Source organism: Nannospalax galili, unplaced genomic scaffold, assembly GCF_000622305.1.
Source record: "Nannospalax galili isolate Female #2095 unplaced genomic scaffold, S.galili_v1.0 scaffold687, whole genome shotgun sequence".
NCBI classification, from domain to species: Eukaryota; Metazoa; Chordata; class Mammalia; order Rodentia; family Spalacidae; genus Nannospalax; species Nannospalax galili.
The window spans coordinates 1,261,889-1,288,429 of NW_008357456.1; the positions used below are offsets into that span (position 1 = coordinate 1,261,889).

At 43.4% G+C, this 26,541-nt stretch overlaps 1 protein-coding gene across 1 annotated transcript in view; it reads right to left on the reverse strand.

Moving 5' to 3' along the window:
• Window positions 1–14,704, reverse strand: part of Grhl2 (grainyhead like transcription factor 2) — a 158,459-nt gene extending 143,755 nt beyond the window's left edge. Inside the window, exon 1 of the mRNA XM_008855099.2 lies at window positions 14,335–14,704. Coding sequence (XP_008853321.1) covers window positions 14,335–14,354 — 20 coding nt within the window. The 5' untranslated portion in view covers window positions 14,355–14,704. The remainder of the gene's footprint in view (window positions 1–14,334) is intronic.
• Between the last annotated feature and the right edge of the window lie 11,837 nt (window positions 14,705–26,541).

The following is a 26,541-nucleotide window of genomic DNA, read 5'->3' on the forward strand; positions in this document are numbered from 1 at the left end:
AAACATGAGATGTTTTCATCTTTATATGCCACATAGAACAGTTGAGACTGGTAAGATGCTAATAATAGAGCATTATGTAGAAAACACAAAACGGCAGGAATGATGTAAAAGAATTGATTGAGATTTGCATAGTATTTGTAGTCACATTAATACAATAGTGTGCACTTACTGGAAACTCTGAGAAACTACAGTATTATTAATTAATACTAAGGTATTAACAGGGTTTTGGAATTGTGATTTTTCTTTTCTAAGCTTTTCTCTAGTTCCCAGTTTTTCCTCAAGAGCACATATTATTTTCGTAACAAACAAACAAAAAATTCTCCAAGAAATGGTTCTTTAAAAGAAAACAAGTTGGGCTTGGTGGTGCATGCCTTTAGTCCCAGCATTTGGGAGGCAGAGGCAAGAGAATCCCTGTGAGTTTGATATCAGCCTGGTCTACATAGCAAGTTCCAGGACAGCTAGGGCTACAGGGAGACCTTGACTCAAAAAAAAAAAAAAAAAAAGAGAGAGAGAGAAAGAAAAAGAAAAAAGAAAACATATGTGCAAATGCAAAGCTGTATCACAAAAACAGCTGCATTTAAAGCCAGCCTAAAGCAGATGTTGTAGCCATACCTGTAATCCTGACAATTGGAAGGTGGGAGGAGGAGGATTAAAAATTCAAGGGTCATCTTCTGTGTCATAGAGTTTCAGGCCAGTCTGGGCTACATGAGCCCCATCTCAAAAATAATAATCATAATAATAATAAAACAATGGGGCTGGAGAGATGGTTCAGTGGTTAAGAGCACTAAAGGACCCAGGTTCAGTTTCTAGCACCCACTTAACAGCTAACAACGACTCATACTCCAGTTCCAGGAGATCCGACACCCTCTACTGACCTCCACAGGCATTGTGTGTATGGGTGCCACTTACATACATGCAGGCAAACCACACATACACACAAAAAATAAAGATAAATAAATTAAAAATAATAAAATACATAAATGTCAGCCTGGGCAGCAATAGTGAGCAGTATGAAGTAGAACATTCAGAAGTACTTTAAAACAATAACCTATAAAACAATCCAGGGGCTGGGGGAGATAGCTCAGTGGGTAAGAGTGCCTGCTGTGCAAGCATGAGGACCTGAGCTTGGCTCTCTAGCACCCATGTAGAAAGCCAGGCATGGGTGGAGGATGCTAGGGGGAAGGAAGTGGAGAAAGGAGGATCACTGGGGCTTGCTGGAGGTCAGCCTAGCAGAAAAATGGCAGGCTCCAGGTTCAGTGCGATTCCCTGCTTCAAGAAAATAAAGTAGAGCAATAGAGGAGGGCATTCAACATCTTCCTTTGGCTGCCACATGATCATACATGTGTAACACTCATATCTCTCTCTCTCTCTCTCTCTCTCTCTCTCTCCCTCTCTCTCTCTCTCTCACACACACACACACACACACATACACACACACACACACACACACACACACACACACACACACACTAATCTGATATGCCACATTATCCAAATCTCAGAATTACTGGGAAAGCATTTTCAATGTATTCCACACTCCAGGAATATTTTACACACCATCTAATCCACTCAGTTGACCATGGAGACTCAGAACAACTAAGGTCAGGTTAATTGACTGGCCAGGTGTGAGAGGGTAATGGGGACACTAGAAACTAAATGTGTCCTGGTTTTGGCCACTTAAGGGTTTCACCGTTGCGGGGAAGGATGTGTGTCCCTTTTGACTCTCTGCATTCAAAGTCAACAAAAATTTTAAAGCAAGTATTTTTGACCTTCTGAGTTTCTGTACAGAGAAGGAGAGAGGCAGGCAGGGGTGAAGAAGAAGAAGGGGACACTGCAAATCTCACTTTTGAACACACAACAAAAAAACATGCCTACCAGTTCCTTTCATAAGCTGATGATTTCTTCAAAGGTACTTTAGTTTTGCTCACATCTTACAACAGTTCACTTCCACTAGTTTAAGGCTTTTTTCCCTTCTTCTTCTCAACACAACTCTGGCAACATCAGTGATTCTACAAAGCCAGTTTCTCCAGCAAGGTCACATCTGGTACTTTTTGTTCTCTACTATAGATTGTCTTTGGGTACCATGATAAGCTTCATGTGTGTGATGAAGCTTCCTCAAAGGTCCCTGCAGTGGGTCCAATGATACAATCATAGGTAGCTCAGTAAACAAACTAAGCTATGTATCTACCAGCTGTCAAAACTCTTAGCTGAACCATAGCTAGTCTACATTATGGAGAAAAGGGTTATTTAAATATCCTACACTTGGGGCTGGAGAGATGGCTCAGTGGTTAAGAGCGGGCTCCCCTTGCAAATGATCCAGGTTTGATTCACAGCACCCACATGGCAGCTAACAATCATCCATAGTTCCAGTTCCTGGAGAATTTGACCCCCTCTTCTGACCTCTGTGGGCATTGCACGGCATAGGTGCACTTACATGCATGCATGAAATATACTCATACACATAAAGAAACAGTTAATAGAATAAATAAGGCCATATTCAATATTCTCCTATGCCATCCCTCAAAAAAAAAAAAATTAAATGCAGTTGGAGCCAACACTAAATGCCTTCTAAGAACACTCAGGTAGAGTCTGAGACAGTACAGAGGGCAACCTCCCTTACAGAAAACTTTCTTCAAGGACAACCTCCACAGCCATACTGGTAAGCACACGCATCCCACCTTGTAGATTAAAATGAGTTTCTTGCATTCTCATTTATCAACTAGCTTCAGATTATACAAAGGTTGGAAACCCAACACTACTGTTACTCTGGAAAGAAATCATTGGATTTAATAATTGCACTTACATGCAAATCCTGAAGGTGGGTCATTGAGACTCAAAGTCCATCATTTCCAAGAACTTGAGGAACAGGCAGGAAGGCCACAGGCACAACTGATAGGCAGCCTGGCATGTCAGACAGGGTGCCAAGGTAACTCTACCTGAAGCAGGCTCTCCCATTTTATTTAGGCTATATGTTATTTTAAATGTCTCCATAGCAGAATGACTATTAATTACAACTAGCCTTTAAAATTTCTTGTTAACAACAAAGGCAGAGCATGATCTTCAGCAATATAGGAAAACAGAAGCAAGGACCCAGAAGCGCCCATGTTCCGTCCTGCAGAGAACAAACTACTTCTCACTTTTGTGCTTATTATTTTTTCTTCATTTTCTATACCAATAAGCATTCTATTATGTTATAGCCCAAACATTTTCTCCTACCAACATATTGTCACATAATGTGACTTCTAATGTTTGCATAACAATCCTTCATCTCGCTGATCTGTGATTTACTAAACCAGTATGATTTTTCAAAACCATACTGTAACCAGTCGTGGTGGCATACAACTGTAGTCCCAACATTTATGAAGCTAAAGTAGGAGGATCGCAAGTTTGAAGCCAACCTAGGCTACATAGTAAGACCCTGCCTCAAACAAACAACAACAGGGGCTGGAAAGATGGCTCAGTGGTTAAGACCACTTGCTGCTCTTGTAAAGGACCTAGGTTTGGTTCCCAGCACCCACATGGTAGCTTATAACAGTCTGTAACTCCAGTTACAGGGACTCCAATGACCTCTTCTGGCTTCTGTGGGCACCAGACATGCACTTGGTACATATACATACATGCAGGCAAAATACTTACACACATAAAAGAAAACAAAAACAAAAACCCAATGCTGCAGCTACCTTTAATTAGTTCCTTATACTAAATCCCTAAAACTGGAATTCCGATGTGGATGGGCAGACCCAGTGCCCCTGGTTTTGCCAGTTTGCCTTTCGGAGAGTTTATATTGATCTGTAATCAACACTGGTACCTGACCTAAACCAAGTTCTTTTGATCTTGACCAATTTGTTATATAATCTGTGTTTCTTGGATTATTAATGAAGCCAAATCTATTTCATGTATTTGTTGGCCACTTTTATAACTTTTGTGAACTTTCCATTTGTGCTCTTTAACAGTATTTCCATTATGATATTTACCCTTTATTTCAAAATATGGATGATATGCATATTTTAAAGTATACATCATGGCTCCAAAATGTCTACAAGAAAATCTTGGTCTGCAGAGAGGTGGTATCTTGTGACTTTAACAAGATTTCTCCAACACAAGAAACTCCCAAGGACTACCGACCACCAAAAATCCAGTTCAGAGTCTTTAGTCCAACAGCACAATATGATGAAGATTTTATTCCTGGTCTAAATGGATGACAGTTGTGTGCCCTAGATTAAGAAAATACCCTTGACTTGACACAAAACTGCAGGCACTATCCTCTTCTATTATCTTTTCAGAACATTTACTAAGTTACTGTCTTGGCAATATTTTCTGACAATGGGTTCCCTGAATTGTGTTTCATTAAAGGGGAGGGGAGGGAAAAGGAAAAGGATGAAGAAAAAGGAAGTGAAACAGGAGCAGGTGTTGAAGGAGGAGGAAAGAGAAGGGAGGCGGAGGCAGAGAAAAGGAAGGAAGAAAGGAGGGAGGGGAAAGGAGGAGAAAGAAGAGGAGCAGAGGAGGGGCAGGAGTAGGAAGGTGAACAGGAGACAGCAAAGAAAGGAGGGAAGGGAGGAAGGGAGGAGGGCATGGGAGGGAGGGAAGAAGCCTGGCCATCCCTCTCACCTACTTAAGGTTTTCTGCTACTGTACTTTGTTCAATGCTCCATTCAGTGCGCTGTTGCCTCACTCTCCTTCCATGAGCCCACCTAGAGGAAGCCACTTTCCCAGCCCTGTCTGGGAAGAAGTTCTCATAGAGTCCCTGCCAGTTCTTTTTATTTGATTCCCTGGACCACTTATCTACCAGCCCAAGGAGGCTGTGCAGGGCAAGAGTTTCTAGAGAAACTGCTGATTTCACTGCCTCACTGCCTAGCTAGCTGCCCCTAGCTGCCATTCTGAATTCTGTGTGACCCTCACATTTCTCCCTGCCTGTGGGAGGTCTAAGGTCTAGATTCCTTTAGGATCTTAATCAGACCACCTTTGATTCTGGAAAGGGTGGGGCGGGGGGGGTCTGGAGAAGAGAAGCCCACTGACTGATACTCTCTGGTCCTGCAGGCATTCCTGGATCTTGTGCACCTCCACCAGCCCAGTCCTCTCAGGAGGAAGAAAAGGAGACTAGATGTTGGAGAAGACTGTTACCTAGGAGATCACTTCATTCGATGCCATTTTGCAGACAGAAAGAAAAATAATCAATCAATCATAACGAGAGAAAACTCTGACTTTGGGTTAATTATCTTACTGGCAACACAGGAAAGAGGAAAAGCTACTTTGTTCCTGGCTCCTTTGAAAAGGCATATTCGGGAAGTACAGAAAGCCGTTCTTTTATGGGGTTCACTGAACTGAGAACCCAACAAAGGACTAGGGTAAGTGTGGGACAGAAGACCCATCTGAAGTCAGGGGAGCATACTCAGAAGCAGAGCTGGTATTTCACAGACTCATAAAGACCATGTGCCCCAAGGGCTAGAGAGACGGCTCAGTGGTAAAAAGCACTGGTTACTCCTAAGGAGGACCCAGGTTCAGTTCCCAGAACCCACATGGCAGCTAACAACTATCTGTAACTGCAGTTCCAGGGGCTCCAATGCCCTCTTCTGGCCTCAACAGGCATCACACCCACAGGTGTACTTACATGCAGGCAAAATACTCATACACATACAACAAAAAAGTAAATTAAAAATAATTTTAAAAAGAACACATGTGGGGCTGGAGAGATGGCTCAGTGGTTGAGAGCACTGACTGCTCTTGCAGAGGACCCAGGTTTGATTCCCAGCACCCACATGGCAGCTAGACCCATCCTTAACTCCAGTTCCAGGGGAATCTGAAGCCCTCTTTTTGGAACCATGAACCTAAAAATAAAAGCAAAATGTTATAAGATACTGCTGCATATTATTGATCTATTTCTAAACCAACTCTCTAGTCTCTTTCCAATATTGTTTATAACTCCCAAAAGATATATTTGAAAATATAATATGGAAAGTTTGAGAAATTACATAATGATGGGAGAGATTATTTCTGTATCTAAAACTAGGAATAACTGGTATCCCCTATATAGGAAGGGGGGGAGGGAGGGAGGGAGGGAGGGAAAGAAAAGCCTGTTTTCAAAACAACTTCCATCTCATACGTACAGTCCCAACAGAACAGATGCCAGGCACTTGGCTTAGGAAACTTAGCTCCAAATCCTTAACTTGGTTACTCACATGCCCCATGTGAGTCCTAAAGTTTGTCCCAGCTCTAGGATTCTAGGCTTCAAGTAAAATCAACCCAATTCCCCAGGAATGCTATCTGACACCGACCCAGCTCTACAGTCTGCCCAGTAGCTCTGCTCTTGCCAGTGTGCTGAGCAAAAGGCAAACACTGGCCTGGCCACTCCAACCCTAGCTAGGGAAGTTTCTTCCTGCTTAGGCTTGCCTTCTTCCTTCCTTTTTTTCTTTCCAGTGCACTTCAACCCTTTCCCCTTCAGGACAAACGCTGATCCCTGGCTGGAGGGGTGTGGCTCGGTAACCGAGCACTTGACCTAGGCTCCATTCTTGGACAGAAAGAAAGAAAGAAAAACCATGATCAAATTTGTGGGCCTTTAACAGAGAAGTGACTCTGGCCCTTTAGCATTCAGCAATATTTTTATGATCAAAGTTCAGATGAGGGAAAGGGACCAAAATAAAGTCAGCAAGTTTGGCTTTCCTTTTGGCTTTGGAGGGCTACAGCATTAGCGCTTGAAAAGGAAGCTTCTTCTTAGGAGTGAAGTGAAATCAAACTACTATAAAAGTGCTCCCCACCAAGTTCACAGCCTTGTTCATTACAAAGTAAAATAAGGCACTTCACCCACCACAGCAGTGATTGCTTTCACTGTCCGCCCATTCAAATGCACCAGCCGCTTCTAAAACCCCCAACTTATTTTCATAATAATATACGCTGAAATCCCCTGAAATGTACCAGCTTTTCTAGTACTTTCCATAAAATTCCCAAGATGCATATATGGTTGTTATTCTCTTAGGCAATTCAGAATGTATTGTCTTTAATAAACAATACTGATACTACTGGCTCAGACACACAGCTAAAATATTTCTCTCTTCTCAATGCAACTGTGATGGGGGAGGGTAAAGATCCCTCTCAGATTCCAAGGAGTCATTGTAATTCAGTGCTGCCTATCATTTATGGTTAAGAGGCCTCTAACAGAGCTGGGGTTGCCACTGCACGTGGAAATCCTGGGCTTCATCCCCAGCACTGCCAAAAGAAAAGGGAAGCAACAGCACAAATTAGGCTTTGCTCAAAATGGACAAATAAATACATAAACTGATGCAAGGAGGCTGGGTTTATCTAGAACATAGAACTGCACAGGCAGGAAGATGGAAGGTCAACTAGAATTTTGGAGGCCTAAATGAAAGCTGTTGAGGGTATGAGTTGTTCACTTAAGCAACCAACTAGTCCCCCAGAACGAAAGCAAGAATTCCTATTCAGCCTGTTGCTGCTCGCTGAGGAATTCTTCACCGACAGGTCTGCCAAGCCAATGACTCCTGTTTCAGGACTGGCCCAGTATGTTTAGCTGAACAGGAAGGAACCCCCGTGTGCCATCTCGGAAGGCAGAGTGTGACCACACCCTAACACTAGTGCTAAGGATCATGAGTCAGGACCCTAATTAATTCAAGGTAAGTTTTTTCTTATACTAAAAACACATTTTTTCTAAGGTTAAGCTTTTTAAATTAGGGCAATATCTGCTGCCATCATCTGACCTTGTGGTAACATGGATGGGTTGCAGGGCTGTGATCACTAAGGCAATGCAGCAAAGGTCACAAACGTGAACACGTCTGCAGTCAGACTCACATTATCTCCACACAGATAATGTAGGAGGAAATATCAGGAAAGTGATATCAAGGAGACAGATCAAGAAGAAAGGAAAAGCAGGGAAAAAAAGCATGTTGGCTCAGACTAGGGAGGACATTTAGCCAAAGCAGTCTTTTATTTTTTTTCAGAAATGTCCCAGAGACAGAGGTAGGAGTGGTAATGGCAGCCTTTAATCCCAGCACTCAGAGGCAGTGGCAGGCGGATCTCCATGAGATGGAGGCCAACCTGGACTACAGAGTAAGTTGCAGGCCAGCTGGGTCTACAGGGAAACCCTATCTCAAAATAAAGTTCAAGGTCACCCTCTAGTGAGTTTGAGGCCAGCTTGGGCTATGTGAGACTCTGTGTCACAAACAAAAACAAAAGAAGGAAAAAAGGGAGGGAGGAAAGGAGGGAGGGAAGGAAGGAAAATGCATGCCTCTTTAGACCAGAATTACAAAGGGGAACTGAAGCAACTGCCTGAATTATCTAAGAATTTTTTTAAAGTAGGGACTGGAGAGATTGTTCAGCAGCAGCTTACTGCTCTTCCTGAGGACCCAGTTTGGTTCCTAGCACCTACATTAGGGGACTAGGGCTACTCACAACTAGAGAGATTTACAACCACCTGCAGCTCAAGGGGGCTCTAACACCTCTGGCCTCCTTGGGTACCTACACTGTATGTGCACAAAGCCACATGCAGACACATACATATACTTTGAAATAATAAAAATAAATCTTAAAAATTTTAAAAAGTAAATCAGGGCTGGAGAGATGGCTCAGCTCTTGCTGATGACTGCTCCTGCAGAGGACCTGGGTTCGATTCCCATCACTCACATGGCAGCTACGAACCGTCCTTAACTCCAGTTCCAGAGGAATCCGAAGCCCTCTTCTAACCTCCGCGGCATTGCACAACACAGGTGCACTCACATACATGCAAGCAATACACTCATACACATAAAATAAAAATAATAAAATATTTTTTAAAAAGTAAATCAATCTTACCTATAGATTTCAAATATGCACATTTTAGAGTTACTAGGTCTTATAATTGTAGTTTAAAGCTTCTTTATGTGTTTGATTTACTTACTTTTCTAAATTGCCTTTTCGAATGCAGTAATGCACAGCTATAATCCCAGCACTGAAGATTGAGGCAGGAGGACTCCAAATTCAAGGTTAGTCTGGGCTAAGTAGTGAGGCCCCTTGGGTCCCCTGAACTCTCTGGTCAGTTTAAAGCAGATCTCCACTGTAAATCAATAGAGGGTCTAGTTAAAATACCCATGGTCTAACTTAAAATACCCATGAGCCCCTGGAAAGAAACTACAGCGTCCTTTTTCCACCTGGGGCCAATATCACACTAGAGCTCTTTACATTTAACTCTGAGCTTAAAAATAGAATCTCACTTCAATGAAATGACAACCCTCAGAAAATCCAATACTAGTTTAAAGGTTCCAGTATAAAACAAGAGAGGGCCAGGCTGGCATTTAATTCCAGTCCAGCAGGAGACAGCCAGAATCAAGCTTGATGATATCACTTCAAATCAGGTCTCTAACACTTAGGTAAACAGAGGAGCTGTCAAAATGACTGCACTTTACCAGAAGCCACAGTTTAGCAAAACAATGAAAGCAAACAACTTTGGGAAGAGGCCTAGGAATTCTTGCATCCAAGTTAAAACCATATTAGAAGCTGCTTAGCCAGAGGTAGCCTAAGGTGCGGATCTGAAAAGTTCCTTAGACATTCCATGTGCAGCAGGGTAAGTATTCACTGAAACGATTAATTTTATAATTAACCAATCAAGTAATGGCTGGGTCAATGCTTAAATACAGATTCTTGGACCTTCTAGAGAAACTGATTCCATACCTTAAAAGGCCTTGAGGCTACTGTCAATTACCTTGAGTGGTTGTCTTTGTTTGTTTGTCTTAACAAGCAGACAACTTTGGGAGGCAATGGTATAAAGAATTCCTATGTGGACTCCTACTATTAAGCACAAACTTTCATTTATCTGTTTTTAGACCAGATTTGGAAGTGTTGTCCAGTTTTTTATTATTACTTTTTTCTTATTTCAGTTGGTTCACTTGGTGGGTAATGGGACACCAATCAAAGTACTCCCGCAGGGTTTCTTCCAGACACATTTGATAAGCCCATGTTTTCTGGTGTTTGCAATTTGCAGAAGTTGAAGGAGATGAAGAGGAATGCAAAAATAGCAACTTCATTTGGCAACAGCTAATGTTAGGGTTGCAAAACTCTGGTAGGCCAAATTAATTATTTGAGAGACATGGGAGTATCAGAGAAAACACTACGTGTACTCTGGCCCTCTGCTTCAGCCCTAACCCATGGGTCTTCCAGTATGCATGCATTTATTTACACATGCACCAAGTACACAGGATTTAACCCACAGTAGGGCACAGTAATGCACAGCTATAATCCCAGCAGTAAAACACTATACCCTCAGCACTAAGCAAGCAATACTTGGGGAGGCACCAGGACTGATGCTATCAGTTGGTTCTTTACTCACTGGGTGTTATTTCTTCATGAAGTCTAGTTGCCTGGATTAATAAATGGACTATGTTGATAATTTGATGGTGCTATTATCTCTCATTCGCCCACACTGGTCTCTCTGGTACCAGCACATGCTAAGCATGCTCGCCTCGGGGCTTTGCACTTACTCTTCCATTAGCCTGGAACACTTCTATCCCAGGTATCTTCAGGGATCACTTCCTTTAGCTCTTCCTTCCTAGAACATCTTATCAGAGAGGCTGTGTCTGACCATATAATAGACGCTCCCGAATCTTCATCCTTCTAGCCTGCTTTGCTTTCTACACAGCAGCTGTCATCACCTAATTTTTTATACATTTATATCTCATTTGGTTAACTCTCTTCCCCCAACACACACTAAACATGTAAGCACCCTAAGGGCTCACCAGTGAATCTTAATGCCTACATCAGTGTCCAGTATACAGGGGCCCTCAAGACATACTTGTGATGAAAAGAAATGAATGGGTATTTGTCTGGATATGGAGGAGCTATGGTGAATTATTAACATTTGTGACCTTAAAAGATATTTTACTGGCCAAATGGGAAAGCATATATATATAAAATAAGTAGAAAGTTTAACTAAATGCATTTAGTCATCCAACTACCTGAAAGTTTACCCACTTGAGATGCCTGTAACTTTAAACATTTTCTGAAAAGGGGCAGAGCTCCTTAAGAAAAATCACACAATCTAAAGTTTTCAAAATCAAGAGCTATATTTTAAAGTTTTGCTTGAGCCAGGTGTGGTGGCACACACGTTTAATCAGGACTCAGGAGGCAGAGGCTGGCAGATCTCTGTGAATTCAAGGCCAGCCTGGTCTACATCGTGAGTTCCAGGTCAGCTGGGGCTACAGAGAGACTCTGTCTAAAAAAGACAAAAAAAAAAAAACAAAAAAAAAAACTTTGTTTGAAACTATTATAATTGTTGTAACTTAGGCACCTGCCAGGTACTCTTAGAGTTATGTCTATCTACAGTTTGTTTTCTACTTAGTGTCAGCCCCTTAAGAACACAGCCCATTTTATACATCTTTGCCTCTTCTTATAATGCTTGTCTGAATATGCTGTCAAGTACTACATAATCAGAAAGCATGCTGACCTGATGGAAAATATCTCTTTGGAATCAACTGTCACATGTGTACATGTGTACATCCTCTGGATGTATTTCATACATTTTGGAGTTCTTTACTCTAACATAGCCTTGCTCATACACATACTTGTTGACAAAGATCATCAACCTTCATAAAGGGTAAGATAGGAGGACATTTTTAAATAAATACGAAGACAAAATGTCCTAAATCCTTGTTTTAATGAACATATCAACACTGTAGAACACCTCAATCTGAAAAGTCCACCATAGAAAAGAAGATGCTGGGCTGTTTGGATGTCTCAGGGGGTAAAGATGCTTACGGTCAAGACTGGCAAACTGAGTTTCATTCCCAGGACCCACATGGCAGAAGGAGAGAACTAACTCTGGCAAGTTATCCTCTGATCTCCAAGGAGAGCACTGGCAGTGTGCCTCCCACCCCCACCCCCCCACACACACATAACAATAAACAAAAAAACGAATGAAAATTTAAAGTATGGTGGTGCTTGTTCAGGGCAAACTTCCTAACCAGAAAAACCTTTCCTATGAGATCTAAAAAGATTACCTGTGTCTAATTGGGATTGTGGAATTTAATTCATAAATCTGTACTCCTGAGTGTTTCCAGAAAATACAGGCAGGCCTCCATCTGCGACTTACCCGGAAGCCAGGGAAGTCAGCTTTAGGGCCGCTCTTGCTCAGGTGACCATTTTCTCTTGGAATCCATACCCCATCAAGTGCATACAATTATATAAGCTTCAGGCCAGTAAACCCCAACCTTTCCCTGAGAGCCCCTAGTAGAATATTAGTATTAAGAAAAGTAATCTTATGATTAGCAAAAGTCATCCAAAAGTCAAGTATTACTTCAAATGTCTCTTGGCCGTTCAAGCAGAGAAAGCGAAAGAGGCCCGATTGTGGGGACTCTTGCAGTATTGTTAGTTACTTTTCCCAGGACACAAAATGAAACCCTGGAAACCGCCAGGAGATAAAAGCTGCTTTCATTAACTGTACCCATAATCCTAGATAGACATTAGCCATAAAAACCAGGTAATACATAGTCCTTAAACCAGATTGTTAGTACTCAGTACTTATTTTCAATAGTGAATAAATTATCCCTATTGGTGCTAAGTATACCTTGGTGAAAATAAATACCCATCCATTTTCATTCTTAATTTGTTGGAGTCATGTAGCACCACAGTACTAAGCAGTCAATCTAAATGTTAATTGTATGCTTAAAGTAAATTTGCAACCATTTTTTGACACCAAGCTCAAACCTGAATAAAAAACAAACACCACAAACAAACAAAAAACTTGTCGCCTGGGATTTTGGTACTTCAGTTTTCAAACTTGGGTACTGATGACTTCTTGACTACTGAAAGATCTGAGGGCTAAGGGGGAACCTCCTACAATCACGTCCCAATCCCAAAGTCTTCTGACTTCCTAACACTAGTTCTTCCCCTCCGGTACCTAGGGCGCAGTTAAATCTTGATTGGTGACCACTGTGGTAGTTTTAAGTATGACACTGTATGTTCTTAGGATCATCACACCTCGGCCTTATTTGAGAGTCTGGTCCTTCCCCTCCGCCCTTGACCCTGGTCATCAAAGCCGGCCTCCCTCCAGGTCCCGCAACTTGAGACTGGTCCCAGCCACCTCTCCTCCGGGCCTAGCCCAGGAGGAAACACTCTCCGTGGAATGGCCACACCACCAGGGTAAAGTTACCAGGAAAAGCAAAAACGTGGCCTCGGAGAACTTCCAAAGGGACACGGCCAGTTCCCGGGACGCCACGAGAGGAGGGGGAAGGAAGTGAGGCCACCGAATGGAAGGAGGGTGGCGGGACCCACCTCCGGCTCCCTCCCGCATTGGCCCCACCTCCCCCGGCTCGCACAAAGCCGTCCCAAAGGCGGGGACCGGACGGCTGCAAGGCCTCCCGACCGCGACCAGACCAGGCCGCAAGCCCCGCGCTCAGGCCGCCGCTCCAGGGCCGTGGTAGACCCGGGTCCCGAACGCCCAGAGGCCCGAGTCCTAGCCCCCCAGGCTCCCCGCTTTTTCGCCCAGAGCCCCCGAGAAGGCCCGGCGCGCCCCACCACGCCCGAGGTGGCGGCCTCAGCTCTGTGGCTGCGCGGTCCCCAGGCGCGGTCGAGCCGGCGACGTCGGGGCGCGGAGAACCGGCCAGGAGTGGGCGCCCCTTCGCACGTGGCCTCAAAATCTGTGCCCCCACTAATGAGCGGCCCCTGCCCCCACCTGTCCGGTCACCGAACAATGGGGGAGCCCGCAGGAGGGTCCAGGCCCCGTGGGCAGGAGCCTGGGGAGGGCGGGGAACCCGGACACCACGGGGCCCGCACCGCGGCCTGCCCACGCCTAGCTCCCGTGGGAGGCCCACGAGGGATCGCACACGCACCCCGGTCGGTCACAGCTCGGAAGATGGCCGTTTCTGCATCCGCATAAAAGCCCTTTGTTGCGCGCACACAAAAGCGGCCAAAACCCGCTTTTCCTGCAGGCCCTTTGGCCTAATCGAAGGATCTCGGCTGAACTTCCAAATGACCCAGGAAGTGTGATGCTGGGGAGCACCTTGAGGAGAGGGGGGAACACCAGGCCTCCCACCCCCATCTTCCAAAGCCATAGTCAGGACCCAAGGATTCGTCCCGTCGGGGCAGAGGGAGCTAAAGTCATTCGCCGGGGAGGAAAGGAAGGAGGAAAACCTACTTTTACTAAGCAAGGCCCAAAGGGGATATTAAACATTCACGTTCTTGTAGGGGCTTCTCCCCTGAATCAGGGAAGAAACATAATCCGAGGTTTGGATCCACCAAAAAGAAAAAAGGAAAAAGAAAATAATACCAAAAAACAAAAACAAAAACAAAAAAATACATAACAAACCAGTTGCCATCAGCCCCAAGTGGTAGCAGCAGCAGCCGGCGCGTGTGATCCACTTACTTGTCCGACTCTTGTGACATGTTTGATCCAATGAACTCGCTCCCCTTTTCCTGGAGCCTCAGCCTTCTGGTGAAACTGGACTTTCAAGTCTGTGCAGGTGAAGGTGTGTGAGAGCGCCCGAGATGGCAGAACAAGAGCTACAGGTAATTCTGCTTTTCGTCCCCCCTCACCACTCTCGCTCGCCCGCTCGCTCGCGCCCTCACCTAGCCGGAAAGGTGGGATAAGGGGGGGCCCTCACATGGGGCCCGCGCTCGGAGGCGGCCGGGCGGCGCGGAGTCCTGCTGGATCGTGGCAATGGGCAGACACAGAGCGGAAAGTGGCGGACTTGGGCGGCCACAGGTAACTTTCTCGCTAGAAGCTGAATTCTTTCACTAAAGGGTACAAGCCCGAGGGACGAGCTGCGCGGTGATTGGCTGCCGAGCTCCCTCAGGTGAGCTGCCATTGGCAGAGGCGCGCTCAGGTAAGGCCCTTCTTCCGAGTGCAGGTAACTCACTGCGAAGTTTACCCGAGTGGAGCGCTGGCACGCTGGCGGCTGCGGCAGCCTGAGGACAATGCTCCGAGCAGACTTCTACCTACTTTTTTTTTAAAAAAAAACCTTCTTCCCTGAAGCTGGGGGTGAGGGGTGGGAGGGAAGGGGAGCTGATGGAAGAGACGGATCGGGGGAGGGGGGAGCACCACCTGCAAACACTAGGCATTGTGGGTCAAGCAGAAGGACAAGCGCTTGAACCCAGAAATCTACAAGCCACCCGGAATCAAATGCGCTGCACACCACCAGGCACTTACTACCTGCTGGAAGAGAACTGTGTGACAGGGGCAGAAGAGTAAGGGACTCAAGTTACGTTGTGCCGAGAGCAGGAAAGAAACACAGATTGCCGGCTCTATTGCGTAATTGCATTTTTAGCATTCTTATCCCCAACAAACTCTTTTCGCGCCTCGATGCGTAGAAGATAGCAGGTCGTTCAGTTTTTCAAATAGGCGAGCAACCCTTCCCGAACAGGACTGGTGAAGTGCGGCGAAGCTTTGATGGAGAAAGGAGATTCGGTTGACTAGACACTTAAGATGGCCCGGGTGCACCTCTTCCATCTCTGCAGCCTGGGATTCCTGAGCTACCCACAACCCCACTGCTTCTCTGCCTGTGCCATAAGCTTGTTGGCGGTTGACGTTTCTAGGCAAGCATCAACATTTACATTGTAATTCAATAGACGAAGCTTCTACAAAGGTGCATTATCCCTGCAGTTTAATATGGTCGCCAGGGGAACAATGCAGGATGAAACTGACTTTGAGTGGTTCCATTTCTCCTGATTGGGAACAATTGGAATTAACTGTGCTGGATAGCTTCCGTTGTCAACTTGACACACCCGGCAACAGGGAAACTCAGCTTGGGGAATTTCCTCTACTGGATTGGCCTGTGGGCATGTCTGTGAGGCATTTTCTTGATTGTTGAGTGATGTGGGAAGGGCCCGAGCCATTGTGGGCAGTGCCAACCCTGAGCAGGTGGTCCTGGGTTGTGTAAGAAAGCAAGCTGAGCACAGGCCAGAGGGACCAAGCCAGCAGTGTTCCTCTGTGGTCTGTGCTTGAGTTCTTGCCTCTAGGTACCTGCCCTGGCTTCTCTCAGTGATGAACTGTGATGGGTCCTGTAAACCAAATAAACCCTTTCCTCCTCAATTTATTTTTGGTCAGAGTGTTTTATCACAGCAATAGAGAAGCTAACTAGGACATTAGCAAAGGTGTAATTTATAACTGCTGCTACCAAAGTATTTGTGGGAGCTCTGACAGAGGTCTAGCCTGTACATGTGGGTTATGGAAATAAAGGAGGGTGTGGAAAGCTTGCCACATGTTATTTCAAGTTAATGCTGAAGCTACAAGGCTTGATACAGTGTCTATTTTAAACCTCTTTGGATCAAATACTTCCTGAGAATTGAATTAGACTGGGTTTGTTTGGCTCCATATTTTCTTTCTCTGCAAATGACTATCACAATTTTATTCTAAAAAATAATATAAGCACCCACACATGTACTTGAGAAAATATATTTTAACATAATATGGTTCTCAGATTCCCCATATTTTCTCCTCCTCTCCAGGGGTGACCACACTCCATCAGTGGCTGGCTGTTCTGTGATTTATTTCCTCCCTATTTTTCAATCATGTATTCTGCTACCCATCTCTTGACTTATCGATACACACATGTGATTTGACCACATGTTGCCCTTGATAAGGTGTTAGTTCTTTTCTCTGCCCAGCTCCATTACCAGCCATTCTTCCAATGTAGTTCTTTCACAGTTCAGCGACTAAGCAAGAAGTAAGTGACTGTGCAAATTTCAGTGACAACAGAGCCCACTGGTATATTATGGTTGTTTCCTTTTTACCTCTTTTACTTAGTTTATTATGAATCTATTCTGGTATTTTTCTGTAACTGATCTATCAAGTGACTATAAATTATTTTCCAAGTGGTCAAACAACTAATTCCATCTTTTCCCCTTAAAAGTATTCCTCCAAAATTCCCGCCCTCACATTCCAATGGAGATGAACTGGCTCACGGACCACTCACTGTCATTCCTGGGCGCTGTAATTTGTCGGGTGAGAAGCCCATTTCTGTCTTGTGCCTTCTTTACGTTTCATTTCTCATGGCACATGACATCTTCCTTTTTTTGTTTTGTTTCGTGTTTTGTTTTGCTTTGTTTTACTTTGATGCAGAGTCTCATTGTGTAACCCTCACTGGCCTGGAACTAACTATATAGACCAGGCTGGTTTCAACTTTGTCACTGTCCTGCTTAGCACCTTGGCTATCTTAAGAACTCTTAATGCTTTCTGATACTTTTTAAACGCCATTCTGTGGCTATGTCATAACTACAGTTGTTTTCTATCTTTTGAGGATATCTATTTATTACAAGACTTTTCCTACTCTTTTCCTGTCTTTCCTTGGCTTCCTCTGTCTCCCTTTTCCAAATGTCTTTGTTTTGGTACTGCCAAGGCTAGGCTTTCATCGGCTGTCTGTAAACTCTGTATCCACTGGTAGGAATGATGTCATGGGAACCTCCCCGGCAGCTCTGTGGAGATAGGGAGGAGGTTTACTCACTGGTGGGCTTGCTGTGCAGTGATTAGGTGAAAGGTAGTCCTTCCATGGGAAGACACCTCCAGTATCAGAAACAATGTGTCTCCCCTCTGGAGCTCTTAGGTTTATCATGAGAAATATCCTGTGGTCTCTTGCAAGCCTGGCAGGTGGCATCTTGAAGCGACTTTGGGAAAAGACCTGGGCTAGCCACTCTGCAGCCTTTCCCACCCTCTCCCTTCCTGCACAGCCATCACACCTGCCCTTCTATGGCTGACGGACAAGTGTCTCTCCTGTTTCTCCCTGATGGCTACAAGGACCAGGACAGAAAACAAAAAAATATTTCTTGTAAGAAACTGAAAAGTCCAAAGGAGAGACATTTAGTTTCTGACTTTTGAAGAATACTCCCATGAAGAAACCAGCTTTCACCTGAGTGCCTTATAGTAAGGCCGAGAGTGAACAAACTCTCTCATCATTCCCATAGATTTGGAAGAGATTTTTATGACCTCAGTCTTATATGTAGAGCATAAAAGGTTTACAGACAAGTGAGGAAAGATCTAACAACAGCAGGGAATCCAATAATTTCAAATGCCAGTATTTACCCAGATTTTAACTGCTTGCCTCTCCCTTACCCTTCCAGGATCCTGAGGTACTTGTCAGTGTCCACCTATGTGGCCTCTAGCATCTCCATTGCAGATCACCCCATTTTTTAGGCAAGGCTTTTCTGTACTAGCCTCGATGACCTTCCAAGTATGGTGTCCACTGTTCTTTTAATCCAGTCTCCACTCTGCCACCCATCGCATCTTCCAGAACTGTGCTCAAATATCTACCTTTTACTGATGTCCCTTCTTCATATTCTTTGCCTCTGTAGATTTAACCTTTTATGATTCTTTACTGTCCTTTTTAGGGAAAAATTAAGAATAAGTGTGGTTAGTGTACCAACTTTAATTAAAAGTTATTTCCAACATTATCCAAAAGCTTTTTACCAAATTCTACCAATTGGTTTGTCCAAACAAAATCAGAGTTTAAGCTAGATGTGGTCAATCTGAATCTAGGTGTGGTCATGCATGTCTGTAATTCCAATATTCTCTAGGCTGAGGCAAGAGGATTGCTATGAGTTCCAGGCTAGCCAGCACTATATTGTAAGACCTTTCCCAAAAAATTAAAATGAAAAATAGCCAAAAACAAGTTTCATAGCTACTCCTTTCTTTTGCTGTTTTATAATGATCAAGATTCCTTTCTTCTCTAACATCTAGTGACTTAACTTTGATTAGATAACGCTGTGTGACTCAGATAGGCTAACCACTACCTCATTAATTGGATAGATGAGTGAAGGAAAAGGTTCAAACAGATCATTTTAAATTGTCAACCATGAAATTACTTCTTTACCAGCTCTTCTGATTGATTAGATAAATCATAATAAATATGAAAGTTTCTGCCTCATGGATCATAAAACTCTCATCTGTCTTCTCCATCCATCTTAATCCACAAACATGTAAATACCATGGTTGTTCCTTAACATGGTTCTGGATGAACCATCAGCATCAGATCACCAGGGCACCTGTTAGGAATGTGAACTGACAGACTCAAACCAGATTTACTAAATCTGAAACTCAGGGAGATACAACTACTCCTAATTTTTATTTTTTATGTATGAGTGTATTACCTGCATGTATATAAGTGCGCCTGTGTTAGGCAATGCCCACAGAAGCCAGAAAAGGGCGTCATATCCTCTGAAACTGAAGTTGTAGACAATTGTTAGTCTCCATATGAGTGCTGGGAACTGAACCCAGGACCTCAGCAAGAGCAGTCAGTGTTCACCACTAAACCATCTCTCCAGCCCCACTTTTTAAAAATTTTAACTATGTGTATGTATGTGTGTCTGAATGTGGCTTTTTGCCCATGAGTACAGTACCTGTGGAGTCCAGCAGAAAGTGTCAGATCCCCAGGACTTGGAGTTACAGGCAGTTATGAGTCATCTGATGTGGGTGCTGGGAATCAAACTCGGATTCTCTGCAAAAGCTGTGTGCGCTCTTAACCAGTCAGCCATCTCTCCAGGCCAGCAACTGCTTCTAAAAAGCCTATCTGTGTTCTGTTGTGTGTTAGAGGTTGAGAAACACAGCAACACAGCATTCAGACAGGATGAAGAGGAACATTCTCAGCCACTGTGGGCCAGCATCCCACAGTACACTATGTATGAGTCTTTATGACAATCACTGGATCCGTAGGGGGTTTTACTTGTGTGGATTAATCTATTCCCATCCCTGGATTTGTTTATTTGACCATTGGCCACTATCCTTAAATAGCACAACAAAAATGAATGAATTAGTATAGATAGATAAATAAATAGAAAGTGAGCCTGGAATTTGCCACAGTACCCATCATAATGTTAGAAGTTTCAGACTAGCACAGAATCTGATGACTATTGAAGCAGTCCGCAATTTTTTTTAAAGTTCATATAAAAGCTAGTAATGAGTATTGTTTTCAGAATGGCCATCTGTAGATCTTAAGGACCAAGACTGTTTATTCTATAAAACTTGAGAAGGGCTTAGAATATCAGATCTCCAGGGGCTGGAGAGATGGCTCAGCAGTTAAGAACACTAGCTGTTCTTGCAGAAGGCCTGGGTTCGAATCCCAGCACCCACATAGTAGCTAACAACTGTCTGTAACTCCAGTTCCAGGGCATCCGTTGGCCTCTTCTGTCCTCCGTGGGCACTGCATGACAAGGGTGCACTTACCTACATGCAGGCATACACGAGTACACATAAAATATTTTTTAAAAATATATCAAATCTCCAATTTATTTATTTATTTTGGTCCTTTTGAAACAGGGTCCCTCTATAGCCATAGCTGCCCTAGAACTCACTATGTAGACCAGGCTGGCTTCAATCTCAAAGAAATCTGCCTGCCTCTGCCTCCTGAGTACCAGGATTAAAGGCGTGGTACACCACCACACCCATCTCCAATTGATTTATTTTATAATTTAAAGTTTTATTTAAACACCCAGTGGGAGGACAGCAGCATTTATTTCCACTATCATCTAAGTAGTGATCTTTATCATCTATTAAAATGGTGAATCCTAGTTTCTGAAAGTACAAACTTTGGTATTTGTGCTAACCTTTCATTTTATTATAGTGAATCCTTTTTAAGAGAGTTGGGGACAGATTCCATGGTAGGAAAAAAAAATCCAGTTTTTAAGGGCTGAAGACCTAGCCAAACAAGTCTGCCTGTTACATGTTACCTGCAGGACTGCTGCAGAGGGCATGTCACTGAGTCTGCTGAGAAGCCAGAGACAGTGGTACCTCCTAGGTGTTTTGCTAACACCCTATAAAAACACTAACTTGGAAAGGTGCTTGCCACCAAATCTGACAGCCTGAGTTCAACTCCCAGAAGGAGAGAATAGTTGCCAAAGTTATCCTCTAATACCCACATGCATGCCATGGCATGTATATACCCACTACACACTAAATAAATAAATAAATAATGTAATCTTTTAAAAACCCACCAGCTTGTTACTAACTTGTTCCATTAGCTATTATCTTCAAGAGCAAACCTTTGAAAGGATAAATGTACTTGGATGTCTGGAACTTGATGTTAACATAGGGACTTAGAACTCAACCAGATAGGCATTGAATGCATGTCTCTTGCAATTTGAGGCTATTTCTTGAGTTAGCAGCAGAGTGAGGTTTGCATATTGTCCTCAGGATGGCAAATGTTTCAGCTGCTGGAGCTGGTCATTGGTAATCTTTCAGTTTAAAGCCTGGTCCTGAGCTAAGGGTGTGGCTCATGGGTACAACATTTGCCTAGCATGAGCAAGGTCCTGCGTTTAATCCCAGCACTGCACAGAATAACAATAAAATAGCTTTAAACACACACCTTTATCTCTGCTTCTTCTTAAATGTCCACTGATAGAAGAATCAGAGGGGCAATACAAAGACTAAAAACAACAAAATTTGGAAGGTGGTTAAAAGAGCAGGAACTGATTCAATAGCACTAAGAAAGATGAATCTGAACATCTGTAGACACTGAGGATCAAGCCTGTTTACTCTATAAAACCTCAGAAGGGCTTAGTAAACTGAGTCTCTGGTTGTCACAGAAGGTCAGAGTAGCTGGAAGGGTAAGTCAGGGTGAGGGGGGTGGCTTAGTAAAACACATCCTTATCATGTATGAGACCGTAGGTTCAGTCCTTGACACCAAAACACCACCACTAATACGACCAATGAAAACCTGTGAGACCCGTGGGTCCCCACCTCTACCCAGCCAGAAATGTTCCCATCTAGATGAGTTTTCTAGGGGTGCTACATCAAAGCATCAGAGACTTGGGACCTTCACTATGGAAATTACTTTGACACAGTTCTGGAGAGAGAGCTCACAGTGCCAGACCTCTTCTGAGGTCTCTCTCCTTGGCTTGTAGGGATCCATCTTATGATGTCCACACACGGTCTTTTCACTGTAAGCACAAGTCAGTGTCCTAATCTCTTTTTCTCCCAATGGTATCTGACATATGGGACTAGGCCCATCCAGATGGCTTCATTTTACCTTCAGTGCCTCTTTTTTACATTTTTTTGGCAGGGAGCACATGCACAAGCCAACACTCACATGGAAGTCAGAAGACAACTTTCTGGGGTTGGTTCTCTCCTTCCACTATGTGGGAGTCAGAAATTGAACTCAGGTCCTCAGGCCTAGCAACAAGCTCAGGCCATCTCACCAGCTGCTTGGTCATTACCATCTTAAGACTCTGTCCCCACATACTGTTACAATGTGAGGTAATAGAGGGTTAGTATTTCAACTCAAGAATTTGAGTGGGGGAGGAGATACAGCTCAGCCCAAACTCCATCACTCCTTTGCAGCAGGAAGACACAGGTGTAGTCTAGACATACTGAAGCAGGAAGTCTTCAGGCTTTAGTACATCAGGGGCGCCATCACTGGAGCTAAACAAGGAGAGTGAGTGAAAGGTCGCAAGATACCATCTCCTAGCTTCCTCCACCCAGCTTTAGAGCCAGGAGCCAAGTTTATACTATAACTGCCCATGCCTCTCCTCAAAGGCAAGAGATGAGAGAATCATTTTTTGCATAAATTAAAGATCCTACAGCAAAGATCTACAGATACTGATGTGTGGGTGTTCTCCAATAGAGAGAAAGAGAGGAGAGGGGAGGAAGGAGAGAGGAGAGGAGAAAGGAGAGGGGAGGGAAGGAGGAGGGAGGGAGAAAAGAAATCTCCTACACAAGGAGTATCCATCCCAAAGAAATCAACAAACATTACAAATGAGGGATTTTTTTTTTCTTTTTTTCCGCCTTCTACACCAGAGTACTCACTTACAGCATAGCACAAGAAACAGTCCTTAAACATCCCAGAGAAGTGACACATGCCTTTAATCCCAGCACTCAGGAGGCAGAGGCAGGCAGGTCTCTTTGAAATCTAGGCCAGGCTGGTCTACATAGTAAGTTTCAGGCCAGCTGGGGCAGCAGGGAGACCCTGTCTCAAAAAGATGCAGCAGCAGCAGCAGCAGCAGCAGCAGCAGCAATAAGTCAGATATCAGAGAACTTTAGAAAAAGTTTATGGCTATTTGTATATTTAAAATACAAAAGCGAGGCTGGGACATAACTTGGTAGCAGAGCAATTGCCTAGAATACACACTGCCCTGAGTTTGATCCTCAGTAATGAAAAAAAAAAATTTTTTTTGTAATTTGTGACGAATCTGAATATAGGGTTAGAGAAATGGCTCAGGGGTTAAAAGCGCTGGCTGTTCTTGCAGAGGTCTCAGGTTCAGTTTCCAGCACCCACATGGCAGCTAGTAATAAATCCTTCAAAAATTTTAGTCAGAATATATTAGATTTTTCAATAATAATAACGCATGCAATATTAGGAAAAAGTGTGTCAATATTGAATTTTCTGCCTGGACATCATCAATGAAGTATATAACAGGATAAAATTTGTTATCAGAGATGCCAAATCCCAAAGTCTGTCGCTCATGCATCCTTTCTGAGAGGTATATTAGATGACATGGTCCCTGAAAACAAAAGAGAATACCAAAAACGAATAATGTGGGGATGCAGTAGACAGCAAGCCAACAGAAGAGAAAGTGAGCATGAAGCCCGAGCGGGGTGAATGGCAGTGTAGCGGCCTTAAAGAGTAACCGAAGCTTTCTCTTTCAACAGTGGTCCCCAGGTGGGATGGCAAGCAGAATCCAACCATTCATTTAACATATGGAAAACTATACTGAGAAACTCTTTGCGGATATGAAATGTATTGGTAATAAAAAAAATAATCAAACATTTATTAGCTCAAGGGAAAAAATCATACAAGCATGGAAGTATAATTTCACTAATCTTAATACATACCTGGCTCAACTTGAATCATAGTCTGGTGATGGTGATGATGGGATTATGGATGATAACTCACTAAGCCTCAGTTGAGACGGTGAAAGGAGGGAGATACTGTTGCTATGGTGAGAAGGAAGGGGAAAGGGTGGAGAAGAAAATTAAATCATCTTGTAGGGTAACAGTAGTGGTTGCCTAGAACTCATCAATCAACACCTAGCACAAATAGCAGGACGTGAGCTTCGCACACTAGATACTCTGGGGTCTATCCCAAGCACCAAAACCACCACCAACAGCAAAAAAAAAATAGCCCCACAAAAAGCAACATAAACATCTGTTAGGAATGCTTTGGGCTACTACTTAACAACTATAGTTTAAAAGTATATATATATTTTTTTTTTCCTCATAGAAAAAATAATGTCCAGGCAGGAGGATCATGAGTTCCAGGCCAGTCTGGGCTATATAGTAAGACCTCCTCTAAAACAAAATAAGAGAAAAAGAAACACCTGGAATGTGGCAGTGCTAGCCTTGGTCCTGATGCCCAAAGATGTCCTCTTGCTCATCTCAGGAGCTCTCTTGGCCCTTACTGTGTAGGCATAAGAAGGACCCTTCAGCTCTAGTCACTGGTTAAGGTAGTAAGGAAGAAGGGTGTCTCAGCTATGCCATCCATCAAAAAGCAAAGCCAGCACTGACACTGAACACCGCCCCTCCACACACACACACACACACACACACATTCACACAGGACTTCCTCAGTGTCTTAGTGATCAGTTCGTGTTCCCAAGCTCTTTGGTGAAGGGAGGCAAGAAAAAGGATGTGGAGGTATATGCAGGGCTAGACAACCAGCATAGTATCTGAAAATATGGAAGTGGATGTGGAGATGTGTACAGGGCTAGACAACCAGCATAGTATCTGAAAATATGGAAGTGGATGTGGAGATGTGTACAGGGCTAGACAACCAGCATAGTATCTGAAAATATGGAAGTGGATGTGGAGATGTGTACAGGGCTAGACAACCAGCATAGTATCTGAAAATATGGAAGTAAATGCTAGAATTTTTCAAAGAAAGCTAAATTAATGAAAAAGGGCTCCCTCAAAGGACTAGAATATGGGAAGGAATAAAACATGGATTGCTATATTCAATATGTCAACATTTTATTTAGTATCATTACTCAGTGTATCTGACTAACATGATATAGTTTTTTTAAATATTTTATTATTTCTATTTTATGTGTATGAGTATATTGCCTGCATGTATGTGAGTGCACCCATGAGATCAGAAGAGGGCAGTGCCTCAGAGGTCAGAAGAGGGCTTCGGATTCCCCTGGAACTGGACTTAAGGATGGTTCGTAGCCACCATGTCGGTGCTAGGAATTGAACCCAGGTCCTCTGCAAGAGCAGTCAATGCTCTTAACCACTGAGCCATCTATGATATAGTTTTATACAAATATATAGTTTACATGCACATATATAAATATAATTCTGATCAAAATAAAATTAAATAAAGCCAGGCATGGTGGCACATGCTTGAAATTTTAGCACTCAGGAGACAGAACTAGGCCACATGACCAGGACAGATCAGGAGCTGGATGTTTCCATGAGATGAAGGAATATTCTTGAAATATTTGAACAAATCAGATTATCTTAGTAAGAAAGAAGTGGAAAACATTTGAAATTTTTGTTTTGAATAAACTTTATTTTATTTAAAAATATTTTCAGGGGCTGGAGAGATGGCTCAGAGAGCAATTAAGAACACTGACTGTTCTTGTAAAAGACCTGGGCTCGAATCCCAGCACCCACATAGCAGCTAACGACTGTCTGTAACTCCAGTTCTAGGGTATCTGACAGCATCTTCTATCCTCCACAGGCATTGCACAACACAGGTGCACTTACCTATATGCAGGCAATACAAGCATTCGAATTAAAAATTAATAATAAATAAAAAAAATTCAGGTGATTTAGCCTGTGACACTTCTATAAAACAATGGGTTTCATCGTATTTTCACACATTTATACAACGTGTTTTAATCATTTCTCCATCCTACCTCCACCATCCTTTGTCCTCCTTGGACTACCATTTGGTTATAAAAACCAACCATAGTTCCATAGTTCTAATAGTTTCATAGTAAGCCATCATGGTTGTATACACCTATAATCCCAGCATTTGGGAAGTAGAAGCAGGGGGATCAGAAGTTCAAGGACAGCCTTAGCTATGTAGTAGATGTAAGGCCATCCAGAGCTACAGGAAACCTGTTTTAGAAAAACAAAACAAACAAAAAATGCTGCGGAGATGACTTAGTGGATAAAGCACTTGCATACAGGCATGAAGACCAGAGTTCAGATCTCTAGCACTATCATTCAAAGAAACATGTGGGCATGGTAGTCCACCTATAATCCCAGCTCTGGGAAGGCAGAGACAGGATATCTGGGTCAAGCTAAAGTAGATGAATCAAAGAGTTCCAGATTCAGTGATTCAGAGACCATGCCTCAGCAAATAATGTGAAGAGCCATGGAGGAAGACTCCCTAGCTCAACCTCTGGCACACACACACACACACACACACACACACACACACACACTGAGAAAATGAATACAAAGATGCACACACATACACATGGAAGAAAAAAAGAAGGAAGGAAGGAAGGAAGGAAGGAAGGAAGGAAGGAAGGAAGGAAGGAAGGAAATGTTTCATACTGTGGATGATAAATTGACCTTCACTTGGGATGATTAAGTAGCAGATCAATTCCAATCTAGATCTGCCTTTTCCCAAAGCCCACCTTTACCATGCCTATTGCCACCTCTGAGCCTTCAGCATGAAGGCCTTCCTTTATCAGCCCA